General features: G+C 39.4%; 1 protein-coding gene across 1 annotated transcript in view; it reads left to right on the forward strand.

Annotated features, from left to right (window-relative positions):
• NLRC4 (NLR family, CARD domain containing 4) overlaps positions 1-4,837 on the forward strand; it is a 12,181-nt gene extending 7,344 nt beyond the window's left edge. Inside the window, 2 exon segments of the mRNA XM_010004597.1 lie at positions 2,304-2,567; positions 4,790-4,837. Of these exon segments, the coding sequence (XP_010002899.1) occupies positions 2,304-2,567; positions 4,790-4,837 (312 nt within the window).
• Positions 4,838-19,735: the final 14,898 nt, after the last annotated feature.

Below are 19,735 nucleotides of genomic sequence, written 5' to 3' on the forward strand. Positions count from 1 at the left end.
GCAATAGTGTACTTTGGGGAGTGGTCATTCTCTGCTGTTCTGCACTTCTGAGTCCAAATCTGGAGTATCATGGCAGTTTCAGGCTGCCTAGTATAAAAGAGATTGTAACATTCTGGTTAGAATCCAATGGACAGCCACTAATATGGCCAGCCAGGGAGCTGCAACACCTAATACATAAGGAGAAGCTAAAAGAACTGGGAATGGTTTGCCTGGAGAAAAGAGGGCTAGTGGGGAAACTAATTGCAGTCGTCTGTTACCTGAATGTGTTATGGAAAAGAGGGAGCTTTCCAGAGGTGCACAACTAAAGGGCAAGAATCCACAATTCCAAGTTTGTAATGTGAGAAGTTCCAACTGGATATAAAGTATTTTTTACTGGGAGGGTGGTCAAACATTGAAACAGAGATTTGGAGGTCATTTAATCACTGCCCTTGGAGATTTTCAAAACACAGCTGTCCAAGGCCCTGAGCAACCTCATCTGACTTCAAAATTAGCCCTGCTTTGAGCAGACAATCAAACTATACAATCTAGAAGTCCTAACCTGAATTTTTCTATAATTCTATGACATATAAATATCTGGAACTACATTACTTTAAAAAATATAATAAAAATCTCTTTCATGTGTACAGATGCATGCCAAGATTGTTACAGAGAAGAGTAAATAATAACAAAATAAGTCATACTGATTCAGAGGAAGGGTTCTTCTACCTTGGTGCATTGTCTCCGGTAGCAGCTACAAGTTGATGTCTAAGGAAGAGCAAGAACAATACAAGAATCAATGATAATTTCTTCTGACAGCCTCCCTTTTAAGCTCAGGCCAGTTTCCTGTTCTTATGATTTGTTTATTCAGTGACCTCCCCAAAGGGTCCTGTTGGTACTTTTCTGTCTTTGCTTTGAACCCATGTAAATTTATTGCATCTGCAAAATCATTTGGCAAAGGGAGTGAAGGACTATGTCCTTAATGTTTGTTTTGGACTAATCTCAATTGGTGGCCTCTTGTTCTTGTTTTGAAAGAAAAAAAATGATCAGTCAGCCTCTACTTGAGCTTTTCCATGCATTTATTTTTTTGTAGACCTTTGTCATATTCTCCTTAGGTCATCCGCTTTACACATGCATATCTTCACACAAACCTGTTACTTTTCACAAGAACATAATGCCACTGAAGTGTACCTGTTCTACAAATGAATTTGTCCTGTATTAAGTTAACAGGCTGTATACATCTATGGGTTTGGTTTTTTTTGGCAGGTGGACTAATTGATGGAATAAAGAAACTTGTGAATACTGAAGTATTTGTACTCAAAACCACAAGTATGGATTAATATGAAGCAAAAAAAAAGTAGTTAATTTCCTTGCTCCTATTTCACACAATAACCAAGTATATAGTCCTGAGAGTGTGAATGTTTTAATGAGCTGGTCTAATGCTTGTACATTTTTAGGACTTGAAAATCTTAATAATGTAATTTAGATAAGCAATTTCTTATACATTTGCATTAAAGTTTTGATATGTTCTGTATCCTGACTGTCATGAAGTATTGAGGTGCTCCTTTCAAGTCATGCATACTGTAGTCAAACTGATCTAACATACTGATCCCAGGACTGGCAAACCTGCATGAACTGTCAGTCAGGAGGTTGCAGAAGTTCCCCTCTCTGGCCTGTTGCTGATTTTCTGCAAGGTCAGTCACTGGATACCAAGGTTGAATATTTTCTGATGGACAGGCTGATTATTGCATCCATAAACATGACAGGGATACGTGTGGGCTCTCCTTACATTAAATCTTCCAGTAACATAATGTCCGTGATGGAATGTATGTCAATAGTAGAGTTAAAAAAAGCCAACGGTAGTATAACTTTTATCAAGGCAGTTAGCTGAACATCCGTGAGAAATAAAAACTACCAGAGGATACAGTAGAAATGAATGTGGATTTTCATGAGCCTGATCTTGCAATGCTTTTACGTGAGTGATCACAAGCAGCAGTCTTTAAGCCCATTTAAGCTAATGACCTCTCTGTAGTTAAAATGATCCTGTTGTCTGCAGCATGCTGCAGGTTAACAAAAAGGAAAAAGTTGTGATCTGTGGCTGCTATATTTTAAATGCTTTGTTCTAAATAAGAAAAAAAAGTAATATGCAAGCACATGTTTAAATGCTTTTGTAGTAAGTGTGGTATTTTTTTAAGCATAGAAGTTCGACTGAATTCATTAAGTTTGAATTCTTCAATATCCTGACCTGAACAGAAATAATTCTCTTCATTAAGGCTTGAAGCAAAATACATAAATAAATATATGTTCACAGGTAATTTTTTTTTGAGAAAGAACACCTGGAGAGCCTTTGGCACTTGAACTTGGCAATAAAATGTGTGACACGTGATGGCTGGCTTTCCTTCTTGCAGCCACTGATATCTCTCAAGAAGCTGGTATCTGTAGATTTCAGCAGCAAACAAGACCGGGTGTCTGCATCTCTCGTAGTCTGCAAATTAAGTCAGGTACTAACCACACTAAATTATTTAAAGGAGATTAAAGTGATTGTATGGAAGTTTGATTGCCATGATCTTGGACTTACTAGTGGTGCAAAGGTAAACTGCAGAAAACAATTTCAGCTAGTGCATTCATAAACAGAACAAGCTGTCCCAGTGAACATTCACTTACAGTCTTTCATGTATGAGAAGGACACTTCTCTCTAACCAAACATTGAATGAGCAGCTCTAGGGTTATTTAGATCTCCCCTGTCTGTGAGCGAGATAGGACAGAGAATAGTATCACATCCTCTTCGGGGAGAAACAGGTCAAAAGGAATAAAGAGAGAGATCACCTGCCTTTAGCCCTAAATTCTGCAACCTGTAATGCCTCTCAGTCTTTAAATGGTTTCAAGGAGTTTTCACTTTTTTTGTGTGCGTTTTCTATGAGCTCATTTTTATTAACTTTGGAGTTTAACTCTGCACATTAGGGAAAGCTCTTAATAAAAAGGTAAGAAAGGCTGCCACTTGATGGATAACAGGTAGGTGTTTCACTAGGGTTTTTTTCACAATTCGATAGTATAGTTATCTGACCTAGCACAGAGGAGCTTTTCCTACTAGCAGGGCAATTCTAGTATAGTACATCTCCACAGTACACTACAGGAGACTTCATTGCAGAGACAGAATATGTCAGTGAAAAGTTACACCTCTAAAATAGCAACAGTATGATTAAAGCATATTAAAGCTACAAAAGAGAGTGTGGTTGCACAAATGATCATGAATTAGAGATGTAAACATGAGCTATTCTGCAGTTATTAGCTACAAAAAAATTCTTCTCCTCAGCAAAAAAACCCCAAAGAGGTAGCTTCTCTCAAGTGATTTTTACCATCATTAATCTATCACAATTTTGGCTTGTAAAAAAAGATCAATATTTCTTTCACAGTAACCTACCTCACGTTTAGCATGTGGGAAGAGTTCATATATAGACACTACAACAAAGTTGCAGGGGTGCTTTTAAGTTCATGCTGTGGTCTGTCTGCTGTACAGGAAGATGATTGTTTTCTGATACCCTTAGCCTATCGTGTAGATAAGCCAGAATGCAGTATCCAGGCCCTCATACTCCACAAATATCCCAGGAGAGAACTGTGTACAGAAGGCCACTCCAAACACAGCAGAATTAAACAGAGGAGCCACTTGGCTGCTTCTATAAAAAGCAGTGGCTGACCAAAGGCTGCAGACTCTTGTTTCCATTCTGCCACTGGAATGCAGAGACAGAAGCAGCAGTCAGAGCTGCTCTTTCACTTCTCTAGGCTGTGTTGAACCATGGGTGCTTGTATGTCATGAACCCATTAACCCTGGGCTCTCTTCATACACACGTGTGAGTTCTGTTTTGTGCTGGGAAGTGCTTCAAAGCTGTTTCGTTCATCTCCCTGTTGTCCCCTGTCAGTAAAAAGAAATACAGCATTTTCCCTGCAGTTAGCAAAAAGGCATGATCCAAATTCAGCAAATCACTGAATTCAGTAAAAATGCTTAAGTTGTCTTTATTGACAAAATGTGACACAGGCTTTTTTTGTTTGTTTGTTTGTTTGTTGGGGGTTTTTTGGCTTTCTTTTTTTCCCCTAGGCAGCCAAATTCTCTCTAAAATATATAGACAGAAAACCATCCATTAGGATGCATCTGTTATAACAGACACATGGATTTCTATAGTAAATACTTATTTTTTATTTTGGCACAGAAAGGCAATCCTAAAGTAATGCAGTTTAAAGAAGACAGTCTCATCAACATGCTTTCAATTGCTTAGTTGCTTAGCAGAGTGACCTTCTGTGTCAAAGCTCTATTTCAGTTTGGTCAAAATGTGAAAGAATAAACAAGCTCTTGGTAACCCCTACACCACTCTTCTCACAGTTGTATTTGGTTCTTCTCCTTCCTACTCCCTCTGCAGACTATACTTCTCACCAAAAACTGTAGTTAATGTTTTTTACAGTAGAAACAAGGAAAAACTGAATAAATTAGAGACACCATTTTTGTTCTGCCTATTCCTTTGTTTACTCTTTATCTCTGGCACCTGATGGTGCAGACCCAGGAAAATTTCTTGTCTTCCACAACTTTGTTTTGTCAGAAAAAAAAACCCCAAACCAAACATGTAGAAAAGCACATTCCCTGTTTTCTGGTGGATATTGAATTGCAGCATAATGAGTGTTGTTGTCTTGAGATGTAGAAATCTACTCTGGCAGTTAAACATGTGACACAAAACCATTAGGCCTCATAATTAATGTTCTAGAACGTGGACTGGTGTTTGAAACAACCAACGTATCTTCAAAAACATAAATTTTACATTTAAAGGTAGCTGCAAAACTTGGATTTAAAAAGCAGCTGACAGAAAAGGGTTAACAGTTATTGCTGAACTTGAAGAGGAAAGTGTGGGTAGTGCAGGCAGGTGGCCTTGTAAGAACAATATCTTGGACAGATGCTGGTAAAAAATGCAGTCCTGGATCTTGGATGGAGATGGGTCATCCTTTTTTGAGAATAATTACAATTAAGGCACCTTAGGAAGGAACGTAGGGAGCAAACCAGGAGCTCAGACAAGATGCTGAGGAATTAGAATGACTAAGAAAATACTTTGTGCTCCAGGTGGCTGGGCAGTTTTGTTGCCAGTTGGCATCTTGGACATAGTAGGAGCAAGCTGGAAACCTGAGCTATTGAGCATGTAAATTTTGGGTAAGGCCTAGAGGGAAAATAAGAGCTAGATGAGTGCTTGGGTCTGATGCTATGCCAAAAAACAAAGGACTATGCAAGCACTGAGAAAATCACCTTCCTAGAGCTATAAATGGAACATGTGAAGATGTTTGATAGAGAAAGGGAAAGGAGAAGAAGACTAAAAATCAAGTCCATGAAGTCACAAAAATGAACAAAGGATATTTCTCAGATAGTTGGGAACAAATCTGTATAAATGTGATTTGACAGTGCTATCAAATTGAACGCTGACTTCACTTGTTTTAGATTCTCATGCTATTCAGCCTTATTCTTCCAGTCTGAAGACCTTCTTCTTTTGTATGAAAAAGTTAACAAAACAATGCATAATTTAATCATCATAATTAGAGACTATTCACTTTTTCCCCCATGTGTTGTGTTGTCTTTTATCCAGAGTGTCAAGTTTTCAGACAGAGAGTGCTTTGCAAGGGCAGCTTTTTGCTCCCACTTCATGCTGATGTAAGTAAATATATACAGTGCCTAGCAATGCAAAATCAGGCACTACAAATGTGGAAAATTACTTTGTATAGAGAACTGGAGTATGTTCCATGTCTTCTGAGTTCAGAAACAAGTGCCATTAATTCAAATCCTTGGAGGAAACCTTTACCTGTGGTAAGCAGTGGAAAAGTCTTCGTTAGGGCTGCTTGCAGCGGGAAAAGCAAGCACCCAAACCACAATTTTCTAACCACTTTCAAGAATGGGTAACTGAGCCTTTGGAAAACAATTCTAAGGAGGAGTCAACCATAGCCTATGGCTAGTCTCAATCCTACTAAAATAAAGGCATAATAAGACCAGACCCCAGTTGTTCCATGGTGGAGTCAGTGAATATGCCTACATTTTGGTTTGCTGTTTTCCTCACAAAATCAGCATATTTCAGTACTTCTACAAAACATTTTTAGAGGGAAAAGCTAAGCAGCAGTGTCCTTCCCTCCATCCTATAAATCAAAGGAGCCTGAGGCATATATGAAGATGATTTTTCAAGATCTCTTTCCCCAATTTTCCTCCATTATACCTTGGATCATATTATTTTATGTTTTGTACGTGCTTGTAGTAAGCACAGTAGCACTGCCTGTAAACATGAACAATTTTAGGTTTGTTTTTACAGTCTATCCCCTTCCTTCCTCAAGGTCTGATGACTAACAAGCTGAGTTATAATGCTATTGCTACACATTCACAACTTAGGGATAAAAAGATGCTGATGAGATACTTAAAATGTCAAAACATAGATATATAGAAAGCAGGAAACTGCACCCTACAGAAGATCATTGTTTGTTGTTACAATACTGTATAGTGTATGCTTTCAATGATTTATGAACAATCATTTAATCTGCCTTCCCAGCCCTCTGGACTTGAATTAGTCTCTTGATAGCTCTGATTAACTTGCCTGCCTTCAGTCGTATAATGCTTTTTTTTTGCTTGTAGATAAGCAGCTTTTGGTTCGTTGTATTTGGACTGTTTCCCACAAGTGGTATAAATGTGTCCTTAATGCTTCTTACAAGTTTGTTAATAAGATTACAAGGATGACTGTAATATTTGTTGATTACTATCCCATACACTGCTAATCCATTATGGTGGTGAGGAAAGGGAAGTACACAGCATGGATTGGAACATAAATCTCAAACAGTAGCACTTGTTAACTTTCAGCAGCTTATGTATTTTATTGTGCTCATTGCTAATTAAAATTCTTACATAGAAAGCTTGTTTCACCCTAAGCTTGACCTGCCTCATATGATGCATGGAGGTGGCAATTTCCTTGAATTAGGGTAGTTTGGGCATGTGACAAGTATTCTCTGATCACCTTCCCTATTGTGAGTCTCTAATAACTAGCTAGCACGCAAGAAGAGCATTAATGTCCTTACTGTATTAACTCTCTTGTGTGACAACATAATAGGTTCCACTTGAACAGAAATAAGATTGGAGCGATTTCTCACCATAAAGATTCCTTCACGTACGGAAAGTAATCCTTACTCTTCTGCATTTGCTTTCCTTTTCTCCTTTAACTTTATTCCTTTCTACTCCCTTTCCTTTTTTTTCTGTGAAACTTCCCTAAGAGAAAGATTTTTAACAAGATGTACTTAACTGATTTTGACTGGTATAAAGGAGTAATTAGGTTACTTTTGTGGGAGCTGCAACGATTCAATTTCGTTCAAGAAAATAATAGCTTGAAATTTGGATCAAATGGTAGCACCTGCCCAAAGGTGTAAAATAACAATATGTATGTCAGTATTAAAACTCAGAAAATTATCTCCAAATCACAAAAATATAATAGGGAAAACAGCAAAGAGTAGTTCCTCTTCAAGCCCATGAATATCCCAGTATTCAGAGGGAGACATCTCATTGATCTGGAGACACCTGCAGAAACCTAGCCACTTCTAGGCCTTCTTCATGGCACACAGATGTCTCAGGAGCTCTACTCCCCACCCCTTAGGTTCTCTACTCAAAATTAACCCAAAGCACTTCCAATTGAAGTTTAAAAGGACCACAACTAACTCAGCAATGCTAGTAGCAATAGTGTCCTACTGGAAAACTCTGGTAGGAGCTCACACACTCAGGGCAAGAGGGAATTTCAGGTCACATATGAGCCTAAAAAAGACCTTAACAACAACTGATCTGAGCAATCAATTAGGAGATGAGAGTGAAGGTGCATGATTGGTAAGAAATTAATCTCTTCCACCACTATATGAAAAGAAGTAGAGGTGACCAGGAGGTTTTTTGCAGGCTTTAGGATAAAAACAAGTATTTCACTAAAACCACATCCTGGAAAATGAGACAATATGCTACTATACACTACTATACCACAACAGTCAAGATTACCCTGTTGTAGCATATTTGGCAACTCATAAGCACATATGTTTCTCAACCTGGAGGAGTTTTCACATGCAGATTTGAAACAGCATGAATTATCTGGGCCAACACTCATAGGCAGTTCTGCACAGTTGTGTGTCACTGATGTCACTGAGAGCTTTTCTGGCATCTTCAGTGAACTCGAGGTTCACTGTTCCTTTGCTTCCCATGACTCTTGAACATGCATGGTCTCATCTTTTGTGGAGCACTACTGCTAGTCTGTGCCCGGCACAGAGTCAGCCTTAAACTGCTCCTTCTGCTGACTATAAGAACATAAGAATAACTTGTGTGAATCATCAGCAAAGCTTCAACAAAAATTTCAGATTGAAGGTAATTAAATGACTGAGCCACTACTCTAAATAAATGGGCAATGATTCTCTTGCTAGATTAGAAATCAGGAATTGCTCATCAATATTTGCTTCATATCAAGCAGGAAACTTTTATTTATGCCAAAAAGATGCAAGAGTGATTTTTTTTTTTGGTAATTGAACCTGGCATCGAGTTTCCATTTTGAAGCCTGGCCAGGCTCCTTCAAAAAATGCACAATGAAATTTCAGTCAGCATTTTAGAGGTAGAGGAAAACTGGCTTTGTTCTTGAGAATATGAAGTGGTCTTCACTCTACGAGCAGATTCACTACCCAAAATGCTAAAACAAAGGTGGAATAGCAAATTGAATGTAAACCATCCTACCTCCCGCCTTAAAGACAAAATAGAGAATAGTTCCCCTACAGACTTGATCAGCAGAAGTTTGGTGACAAATTAAAACAGTTAGTTGTTTGTATTGCACTCGATCCAATATTATTTTATTTAGCAAGGGCTCTAAGAAAATTTTACATTAACTTCATGTTACTGTGGGCAGTTTGAAGAATCCAGAGGTATAGGATTTTCTGTGCCTAAAGAAATTTTTCGGAAGAAAGCAAACATGTAACCAAAGAAGACAGAAACTCGTGGCATTTTTATTATTCTTTGTTTAGTATTATTTGTGCTGTGGGGTTTTTTGGGGGGTTTGTGGGGTATTTTGTTTGTTTGTTTGCGTTATTTTATATTTTTTTAATTTTGTTTTTAGTTTAGAAGCTTCAATAAAATCTATAAAATAGAAATAGATGCTGAATCAATTTTTTTATTATTATTTTTTTATTTTATTTTTTTTATTTTCCTCCCCACTGAATAGCATGTGCTGAAACTTTTCTGACCCTGGAATGCATATGAGCTAGTTAATGATCCTATCCAGTGCTCCAAATAAATTACGGGCCAGTCTATTGTATGTATTTAGCAACCACTGGGTGTCACTGCGTTTCTATAAATCCAACTAAAGCAGGCTTAATACCGTATTAAGAAACTAAATGTATATCACTTGCATATAACACATGTAATTATTGTGTCTCTTTATGGAACTGTTGGGTTGTTTATTCTCCCATATATACAAAACTCTTACAAAAATGAAGTAATGAAGAGCCGATGATCAGAAAACCAGCAGCCAACTCGGAAGTTGCCCTAGGAAAAAGATAGTCCTTCATTTGCTATTTATGCAGTCTGTAATTGTGATTGCTGGCATCAGCACAGGTGTAGTTAATTTTATATCTCTTTGTTTGCAATGCATTGGCTAAAAAAAAAGTCTACCACAATTTTTTGTCCAACCTCTGCGAGTATTGCATTATTAAAGCCTCATACTTCATTGCAGTTAGAGGCCGTTCTCCTTTGAACGATTAATAGTAGCTATAAATATCAACTTCAGCATGGAATTCAGCCTGTAAACAAAGTGTGCTCCAGAAGAAAACTCTTTCTTCAGTGAATTTTTAAAAAGATTGATTGTGGCACAGAACAGCTCAAAACTCTGTTTTCCAACCCACCATCAGCTTTTGTTCTGACCAAGGAAGCAAAGGTCAGGACTACTTTTAGGGTCTGAACTCTTGTACATGTTATACCCTGCAACTACTCCTCCAACTATATAGGTTTCCCAATGCAGAGTGTGGTTGTCAGTGAGGGTTATCATGCTCTGCTTGCAGGGACGGCAAAGCTGACCTTACCAGGACCCGAGCAGCCTGGAGCTGAGCTGCACTGAGCTGCTGCCAGCAAGAGCTGGGGGGCTGCTGCAGGACTGACACTCAGTAGAGCAGGGGCAGAAATAGGTGCCACTGACAGAGTAAGATGGAACCTGGATCCTGCTCACCACAATACTTTGAAGTCCTCACTGGAGGGTCCAAGCATGTGAGTGGCTTTTCAGTTTTGTTTTGTTTTGTGTTGAGTTTTTTTTTTTGGTGTGTGTGTGTGTTTTCTTTTTCTTTTTTATGATTCTGCCATATATTATTGTCTTGAGCTGCACATAGGCAAAGCTCAGAACAAATACATGGTGATACTCTTTTGGCATCTGTGGACTTAACACTGTCACAAGTATTAAGGCTGGCGGGTTCTCCTGAAGATGTGAGATGCAATATTTATTTAGTTTTGCTTCTATGGTTGCCAGAGAACAGGGACTGAAAGTGCTTTTATATTTAGGGTCAACTTTGTGTGATACATACAGCCATCTGAAGCATTTCTAACAGAGACAGGCAGCTGTAGGTATCAATGACAATATTCTGATTGATAGCTCACAAGAAGACAGGCAGGAAGTTCAGTTTCCTGAAGAAAATAAGAGAGGAATACTGGCTGAGTGTGATCCATACATATTTTGTCGTCTAAAGTCTGAATGTACATTAGTCTGAATATACATTCCCCAGTGAAGGGCTGGAGCAAATATGCAATCAGCTGCCTCTGTGAGTTTGTAGAAGAAGTTGCACAGATTGAGGCCTTGGGACTGTGGATAGAATTGCCTGAAACTCAGTTTCTTTCACTCAGAAACATGGAAGATTTTCCCCTCTGATCCAGAATGGAAACTACAGTCATTGTCATTCCTCCCAAATTTCTCTGGTCACCTTGTGGATTATTTTTGTTTTGTTTTGTTTTGGGTTGTTGTTGTTGGTTTTTTTTGTTGCTGTTGTTGTTGTTTGTTTTGTGTTTGTGTTGGGTTTTTTTTGGTTGGTTGGTTTTCTTTTTTGCTTCTTTTAGTTTGTTTGTTTTGTTGATTTTTGTGGGGTTTGTTGTTTGCTTTTTTAGAAGGTGATGAAGCTGACTTATCTCCTGGGGGCTCCCTGCTGTGTTTGCGGCTGCAGCCCTGTGGCCTGGCACTGCTCTCCACTCTCTGGCGGAGAGCCCAGGACATTCAAAAGCCCCCACTGATGTCCTGGCTTCCCATCTCCTAACCCCAGCTCAGGCAGCCTAAAAACTGCAGTGTCTACTTTTGGCACTCAGTCCTACAGTGGGAAGAGGGGAAGTCTTGTGAGCCCCTGTGTGAACTGAGTCTTCCCGCACTTCTGTGCTTGGTGTTACAGCCCTGGGGTCAGTGAGAAGGGAACCCTCCACCTGGGCAGGTAAGGGTCTTGAAATCCTGGGGACCTCTAACCGTCAGCTAGCCTGAAGAGTGGGCCCCCCACACTTGCATATTCTGGAATTACAGCATAAATCTATGTGGGAGCCACCACCAATCTCCTATTAGCCTGTCCCTAGTCCAAACATGAATTTGATCTTTCAAGCCCCAAATCAGGCCTTTATCTGTGGAAGCAAGATTTACGAAGAACTGCTTTCTAAGGAATTATTCTCTCCTCTCAAGTCTGTAATGGTTATGTCCCCATTCTCCTTCTGGACAACAGGCAGAGCCAGGTTTTGTGCGGTCCTTCCCCTTTCACAGCAAAGTTTAGCAGGGATGGAAATGAGAGAAGTTGCTGCCAGGATGGATCCAGAAGTGCTGGGTTATTTCTGCTCTGATCTTCTTCTGTCAGAAAGGTCGAGCAATGGACCTTGCTTGCTCTCTACTCTACAGAAGCTGTCATCAGCTGCTGTAGCCCAGAAGCAGGGCTGTGAAGCCAGGAACCAACTAGAGGAATTTCTTCTGGGTATTAGTCAAGTGCTCTCTTCTGCAAACCACCTTTCTGTTCACAAACTGTAAGCTACAGGTCTTCAACTTTTTCCAACTCAACTTATAATAAGCTTTGCCAGAGCTGGCCAGAGTTTTAGACCTTGAAAATGGCAACCTCCTGAACAGTCCACTACAGGAATTATCAGAAAACTGGGCAAGTTTTACAAGGAAGTATGACTGTGATTTGGGAAAAGTTTGTTGAAACAAAACTATTTCCAAAGAATGTGTTGGTTTTGACAGATCAGCATTTTCTAATGAGATTACATTTCGTCCTCAAGTTCCTGAAAAGCTTCAGCCAGGCCTTCGTTCCGGTTCGGTGACGGCAATGAGATCATAATCCAGTCATGCCAGACAGCAAATCCACTTTTGTAAAAGGACCTTCCCCAAGCTGTGTGTTTCTACTTTGCAAAGGGTCCCACCACTACTTTAAATTGCTGTTTGCATTTCAAATTTCCCTTCCTTGAAGGGAAAATCACAGGATTATAAGAAAGAGGAACACCAAAGGCATACATTTATTGAGAGATAATTTGTTCAAATGCAACTAAATACTAGTGTTAATGACATATTACCTTGAGCCAAATAGCATGAAATCAGTGTGTTTACACACTCCCTCCACATTCTGCAAATGTAAAAGCAACAGTTGTGGATGTATGTCTCTTGGTTGAAGGCAAATAGGGACAGTAGAGTAGGAAATTACAGAATTAATAGGAATTTGCTGACTTTCAGCTCACAGGCTGGGATTAAAAGGACATGTCGTCAAATATCCAGCAGTTAGAGATGCTTGCAATACTGGTAAGGGGAATCTTCACTAGGAGCATCTCTCTTCAAATACTTAGAATTACTTTGTGCAGGATTGCCTTTGAGTTCTTATTGGCTTACCATGCTACACATGGTTTTATCAGTTACGTTTATTTGCTGTCTCACTACTGCAACTCTGAATGATATGGCACAGAGTATATCCAGTTCCCTGCTCCTAAATATTATTTTTCATAGGCTAATGTTGGAGTAGTAAGTATTTTTTTTATTTTTATTTTTATTTAATTTCTTTTTTTAGCCATTTTGAATTGTGGTACCAATATGTGGTACCAGACAGATATTGTTGTTTTAACACTTCAGTCCTTAGTGGCGAGATCACCACTGAGAGCATGCACGTAGAGGTCCTCAGATTTTGTTGGTTTGCACCAAGTAGGGTCTTAGAATGATGTAAAATATTCCCTGTTTCAAAAAGTCCTTTGGACAATATTGTTGGATCACCAATCACCAGTAATAAGATTTTAATCCTTTAAATTTCAGGTGATTGGCAAATTCAGATTCAAAGGTTATGATCCAAATTTCCCTCAGAAGTGCTTGAATCAAGACAAACCAAAATGTAATGGGACTTGCTAGTCAAGGCTACTTCTGATTGTCCTCCTTGCTAAGGAAATGAGAAAGTCACCAGAGGGGTAGAGACAAAGCCTTCTGGAAATATCAAACAAAAATTCTGTACCATCACACTTCACCTCATTAATGCTTATATCTGTTTTCAAAGTGAGACCAAATGTAAACTAGCTGTAATGCAGATTCAGTCCCAAAACTTCCCAGTCCACTCTTAAGTCTCATTAGCCCTGTGACAGCCATAAAAAGCCACTGTGTGTGCTAAGGAAACTTGTTAAAACATGCATACTTTTGATCACTCGAGACAATAAATAAACAGAATAGCAAGCACTCCTACTCTTGGGACTTTAGATTAGTCAAGCTGAAAATACTTATATTTACTGACCTTAAAGTGAACTTTACTGAATGGGCAGACAGGGTCACCTTGCACCCTATTTAAGGAATGGTACTAGCACAACTCCTGATGGATCAGGCACTTCAAGGCCCACCCCTCAATTAGAACTGAAGGAAGCAGATGAGAATTAGAACTTTCTTTCTTTGGTCTTTTGTACACAGATATAAGATTTGTTCTGAGCTTCATGGTTACACTTGGGCCCACAGGCCCAGCTCTGCGATATGGGATTTACCACAAACTTCTTTATTGGTCACATAAGACCCTCTAAAGCACATAGCATGTGGGGAGATTATTGCTTAAGTTTTATGGGACTCATGTAAATAAAACTGAATAATAACAATATCTCTTGAACTCAATAAACCTGAGGGACTTTTAGATACAGTTAAAATGGTGTACAAGCCAGAAGTATTATTAAAACTTCTTCATCTCAGGGCTGTTTTAGGCTGAGAAGCTTGCAGCTGGTTTATGTCAAGGTTACTGTGGCTGCAGCATCCTGATTAAACCCATTTAAACCTCCCTTATTCATTTTTCTACTGTGTTATAGCTGTAGACCCAGTGCTAAGCAACCTTAAGGATATATTTGAAAAAAAAAAGGTGAACTCGAGTGTACGGGTTTTGGTTGAAAAGGTTTAAAAAAACTGTAACATATCAGGGGCTATCTAGATCTTGAGCTCAACATAAATTCAGAGGATTACCACAGAAATAAGCCCTCTTTCTTTCATACTGGAAGAAACGAATGAATTAGACTTGTGAGTTAAATAATTTAGAAGATGAATATGGATCACTGCTTAAGTCTCAAGCAGCAAGCTTGTTCTATTTATAGCATAGTTGCCATTTTTTCTCCTTTCTCTGTGTGTTTTAATAATTTCTTTATTCACTAATAAAATACTGAGTGCAGGCAATAAGTCCACTGCCCTGTTTTATACCATCACACGGAAAATGTGAGTTTAGGAGAACTGCTTCTGAGGTCAGATGAAGAGGGTGCATAGAGAAGATGATCAGCTTAAGGGCAGGGGTAGTGATGCTGACGTGTTAGCATATATGAACAGTCCTGTGACTGATTTGTCAAAAGAAGTGTGATGACACCGTTGCATGACTGACGGTTTTATTTCGGAGTCTGGGGTGACGCTGCATAATTATCCTTCTGCCTAGAAATAAAAGGGTGAGTTGAATGTTGATCCAGTTAAACAGTTCCAGGAAGGGAATATTTCACTGGAAGTAAGTACAGTTGCAACGCATCCCATTAGACAATGCATTACTGGGTGCATGACCACCTGAAAGCAGGAGATGGGCACTCTCACATCCGCTTTGAAAGGGGCACATAAAGACAAACTGTTATGTCCAGGTATTCAGACAAGTGGACAGGCAGCAGAAAGGTCCCAAAAGTAGTGACAGAGGCTCTGAAATGGAAAATAAAGAGGTGGGTTCTCTGGAGGTCAAACAGCATCATCATGTGTGTTCCCCTTGATACCAGTGAAAGTTGTATCGGTCCTGGAGACATCACTGTTGGGTATCAATGAGCAGTTTAGTCTCCATTCTCATTTTAAGCTTTATGCTGCTTGTCATTCAAACTCCCCTCAATAACAGTTTTAGCTGTCATCAGCCAAAAGGTGGAGAAATCAAATGCTACTTAGCAAAGAGGAGACTGAGGAGCACCAAACTCTTATCTATGGAGTTTATGCCACAGGACAAGATACAGAGAGCCAAGCAAACAAGACAATATATGGCACAGTGTCAGAAAAAAACCCTACCAGGATGAGGCTCCCTTGGGGTTAAAATGAACCACTGACTATTATATTATATACATAGATTTAAAATCTAGGGAACCAAAATTTTTGGGAGGATCAGGTCTCCAAAATCTAATTCAGTAGCAGTTGAATACATTTTTTAAAGTTATATAAAGATGAGACCTCTTTTTTCAATAAGATCTCACAGGGGCAACTAAAAGAGTAAATGTTTGCAGTTAACATGAAAACTATAGCCAAGATATCAAAGGCTCAGTCAGAAGCATGGCAGACTTCAGATATATCAGCACACTCTACTCAGCCCCAAAACAATCAGCTGACATGTTTTAATAGCAGGTTAATGGAAAATATTTGAAGTAAAAGACAGCTTTCAAATATCTCAGGCTAAGTTGAAAGGAGGAAAATCGAAAAAATACAAATACTGGAAGGTTAAATAAATGCATATGAAGACAGGTTGGGAGAGAGTTTGAGGAACAACTTGAGAGAGACATAAAATGTAATATAAATTCTTATTCAGACAGATGAGGAATGAAAAGCCTGCCAGAAAGTTTACAGGGCAATTAATGGCCAAGCATAAAATGGGACTACTCAGAGAACATAAGGTCAGTGCAGAAAGAGTAAACAATTTTTTTGGTAGCTGTGCTCTCTTTGGAGACTCTAGAAACATTTCCTCATCAGATTCCTTCCCAGTGGATGAGTCTGAGGTTGTGTCACGGACTGAATTGCCAGTGGAACTGGATCCGAAACCGCAGTGAACAGTAACAAATCTCTGTACCCAGATGCTGTTCAGAGCAGAGTTGTAAAGGAACACAAGTCTGAAATAGCTGAACTGTTTGCTGTCACATACAGTTTCTTGTTTAAAACCACCTCAATACCAGCTGAATGGAATGTCATAAATTTTTCAGAAATAAGAGTTCAAAACTACTGAAAACTCCAGCTAAACCAGTAAAAACAGTGGCATACAGCGAGCTGAAAAAGGGGTTAGACAGTGAAGTGGCAAAATTTGCTGATGACACTGTATTGTTCAGGGTAATCAAAATGAAAGCTGATTGTGAAGATTTGCAGGAGATCCTTATGATGCTGAGGGAGTAATAAAACAGCAAATGAAACTGAACTCATAAATGTGAAGTAATACACTTGGGAGAAACAATCCTGTGTACATGTTAGACTCAGAAAAGGTTTCTATCATGCAGAAGAGATTCTGAAAGGTAATTCTCTACTAATCAGCAGTTAAGCTGCTAAAATGATGGGCATTATCTTGAGAAGAGTATGGCATGAAACCACAGAGGACCCAGAACTTGAAAACTGTGTGCACTTCTAGTGCCCTCATCTCAAAAAGTTTATAGTAAAAATAGAAAAGATAAAGAGGAGGACAAGAAGGACTGTTGAAGCTAAACAATGACTTCCCTGCAAGGAATGGCACGCAGCCTGGAAAACAACAGAAGGATGCGGTGATAAGACTTCTGTAAACAGAGAGTAGCAAAGAAAAGGTGAATAGGAGTTACTTGTCCACTGTCTTTTCTAATGTAAGAGCTATGGATATCACACAGACCTAAAAGGTGACAGATTCAAAACAAACAGAAAAGAGACACTCCACATAATGCACCTCAAATTCTTAAAACCCCAAGCTGAGTATGTACCAGGGAAGCACCACTAGATACCTTCCCTATTCTTATACTTCGATTCTTCCATATGTAAGATTAGGGACTCACCTAAGACTTGGCATCTTAGGGGCAGAATGCTGTTCTCATGTCTTAGGAGAAGGTTGCTATTCTCATGCCATAAGAAAGTAATTGCATGACTCCCCGTTTTCTGAGTTTATTTGTTAAAAGCTCTGATCATGTCAGCAAAATATACAAGGACCTGAAGTTGAACTGCTGTAGCAAAAGCTTCCCAAGAAAGCTGGGGATAAAGAGATACATTTCTGTTGAACTTCAAGCAGAAGTCATTTTGGTTAAACACATATCTCCATAGAGAAAACATGCCTTTTAAGGCAGAACAATATTAGATTACAGGGTATGTGACACCATTTTTCCACATTCCAGTTGAACATTCACACAAGCTCTTCCTCCCAGATGTGACATCTCACCTGACACTTACTGCATGTCATGCACTGGCCTGAAGGCAGTAGGTGAAAGTGACATGGGATTTAAAGAAAATGTTCCCGACAGCATTGTCATGATCTGCCATAACATGAAAATCACTACTGTTTATTTACAGTGGCTTGGTTAAAGACCTGTACCCAGCCCAAGGGCATAAAGCAATGACCTAAAGTCTTAAATAGAATTCCACTTGAAATAAAATAAAACAAAGGAAATATGCCACAGTAATAATATTTGAAAGATTTGCTGAGTGGTAAAATAAACATTGCCTCTATTTATCTGGCTATCAATCCATGGAGAACATGAAGTAATGTGTCACACTGGAATGGTGAGACTTGTGAGTATCTTTGGGATCACTTAACTCACATACATGAAGACTTAGTGGGAAAACATGATCAAACCCATCTCTTTTTTAACTTGGTATTGCAGCCAACACTGAGTAAATAGTAATTTCCCGTTCTTTTTCCCAGTGGTCATCAGTCTTATTTACCTCAGGAATTCCAGCTATGCTCAGTTTTAATATAATCTCTAAAACAATCTTGTAATGTGCACTAAGAAAACATTTTTTATATATTTGCATATTTTAAAAAGGAATTTACAAATAAGCTGGATTTGTTTTAAAAACTGCATTTTAAAGCATACATTATGTTCTATAATGGTAGCTGGAAGACAGGATGTGCAGATTACAGTGATATTCCTTTGCAGATGTGATGCATAGGCTTGGGAACCATGTACAGCTGTCCTCATGGTATGCACCCTATAGAGAGAGGTCTGCAGGGCAGAGGAGGAGCTGGTGTGTGGCATGTGCTTACACCTGCAGTGCCTGCTCCACATGCCAGCCACATGCCTGCAGCTCGGAGAGCAGCCCAGTGTTGACCCCATCAGCCTGATGGAAGAGTGGTAGCCACCAGGTGAGTGCTTGAACTGGCACCGAGGTGCAGGATAGGCCCAGACTCTCTCCACTAGTTTGTGCCTGATCCCACTACCAAGACAGGCCTTGCACTCATACAAAGAAAACGTGTAAGTCTGGGCTCAAATGTGTCCCACCGAACAGCAGAGATGCACCCATGATTCTGGGGCATTTTCTACCTAGTTCTCCTTCTGGGCCATATTTTTCACTGCCTAGTAGATGGGTGTGAAGATACCAACTCTTTTGCTCAAGAGGAACAGAAGCAGCAGCCATTGTTGTTCCTAACAACTACCTAAGCAGGTACATAAAATCAGTTTTTGTGTATGCAGCATCCTTGTGCTACATTTACCACGTGCTTCCACAGTTTCAGAAAACAAGGCCACAGTGCTACAGCCTCTCTCAATCACAATGAGGCTGCATCCCTTGCCATGTACACCACTGAACACTGAACAGAAATGTTGCTGGACAAAGCAACAGATAAAACTCTCGAAGGTTCAGCACAGTGCTTAGCAGCAATGAAAAACCCCAAACCAAATCCTTAATATATAAATAGAAAGATTGGCTATAATCTGGGAGAAATAATTTTAGAATTATTTTAAGTGGACAACAGTTTGCAAACATGAACAATATGCACAGAGATGAATACTCAGGGGCTAGCATGAGGGCGAATAGCAACTCGAGTATGTCCGAGTGTATACCCTGGGGTTACAGAGAGGGTAATGGAGCAAATGGCCTGGTTATCAGGGGGAAGCGCATGAGGAGTTCCAGTTTTTATATCCATGAGGAAATAAAATGATCCAGAAACAAAGGATAAACTTAGCGCTGAAATCCCGATGCCATCGACTCTTCCTGTACATTCAGTGGGCTTTTGATGAAGCCCTTACATATCCAGAGCAGGAAACAGAAAAAGGAATGATTAGGAGAAACATTCTGAAAGGTGGCTGAGTGATCTTTCGGGGATTTAAAGAAACGGTGAGAAACCAGTAATGAGCTCAGAGCAATGACACTGCTGAATGTCTTGCTGTCTTTAAATTTTACATCTCCTTAGGCTTCTCATTAGAACTGTCTCTGGTCTGAAACAGTAGGAGTCAGCCGGACAAATGTACTGTAAGAAACACATTTTCATCCAACAGTTCAAAAGCCTCAGTAAAAATGGTGTAGTTTAATCTGTCCTCTGTGGGCTGTAGCAGCAGACGGCATGGGTGGGGCCTCAGTGC

The sequence above is a fragment of the Chaetura pelagica genome, unplaced genomic scaffold (genome assembly GCF_000747805.2).
Source record: "Chaetura pelagica isolate M959 unplaced genomic scaffold, ChaPel_1.0 scaffold278, whole genome shotgun sequence".
NCBI classification, from domain to species: Eukaryota; Metazoa; Chordata; class Aves; order Apodiformes; family Apodidae; genus Chaetura; species Chaetura pelagica.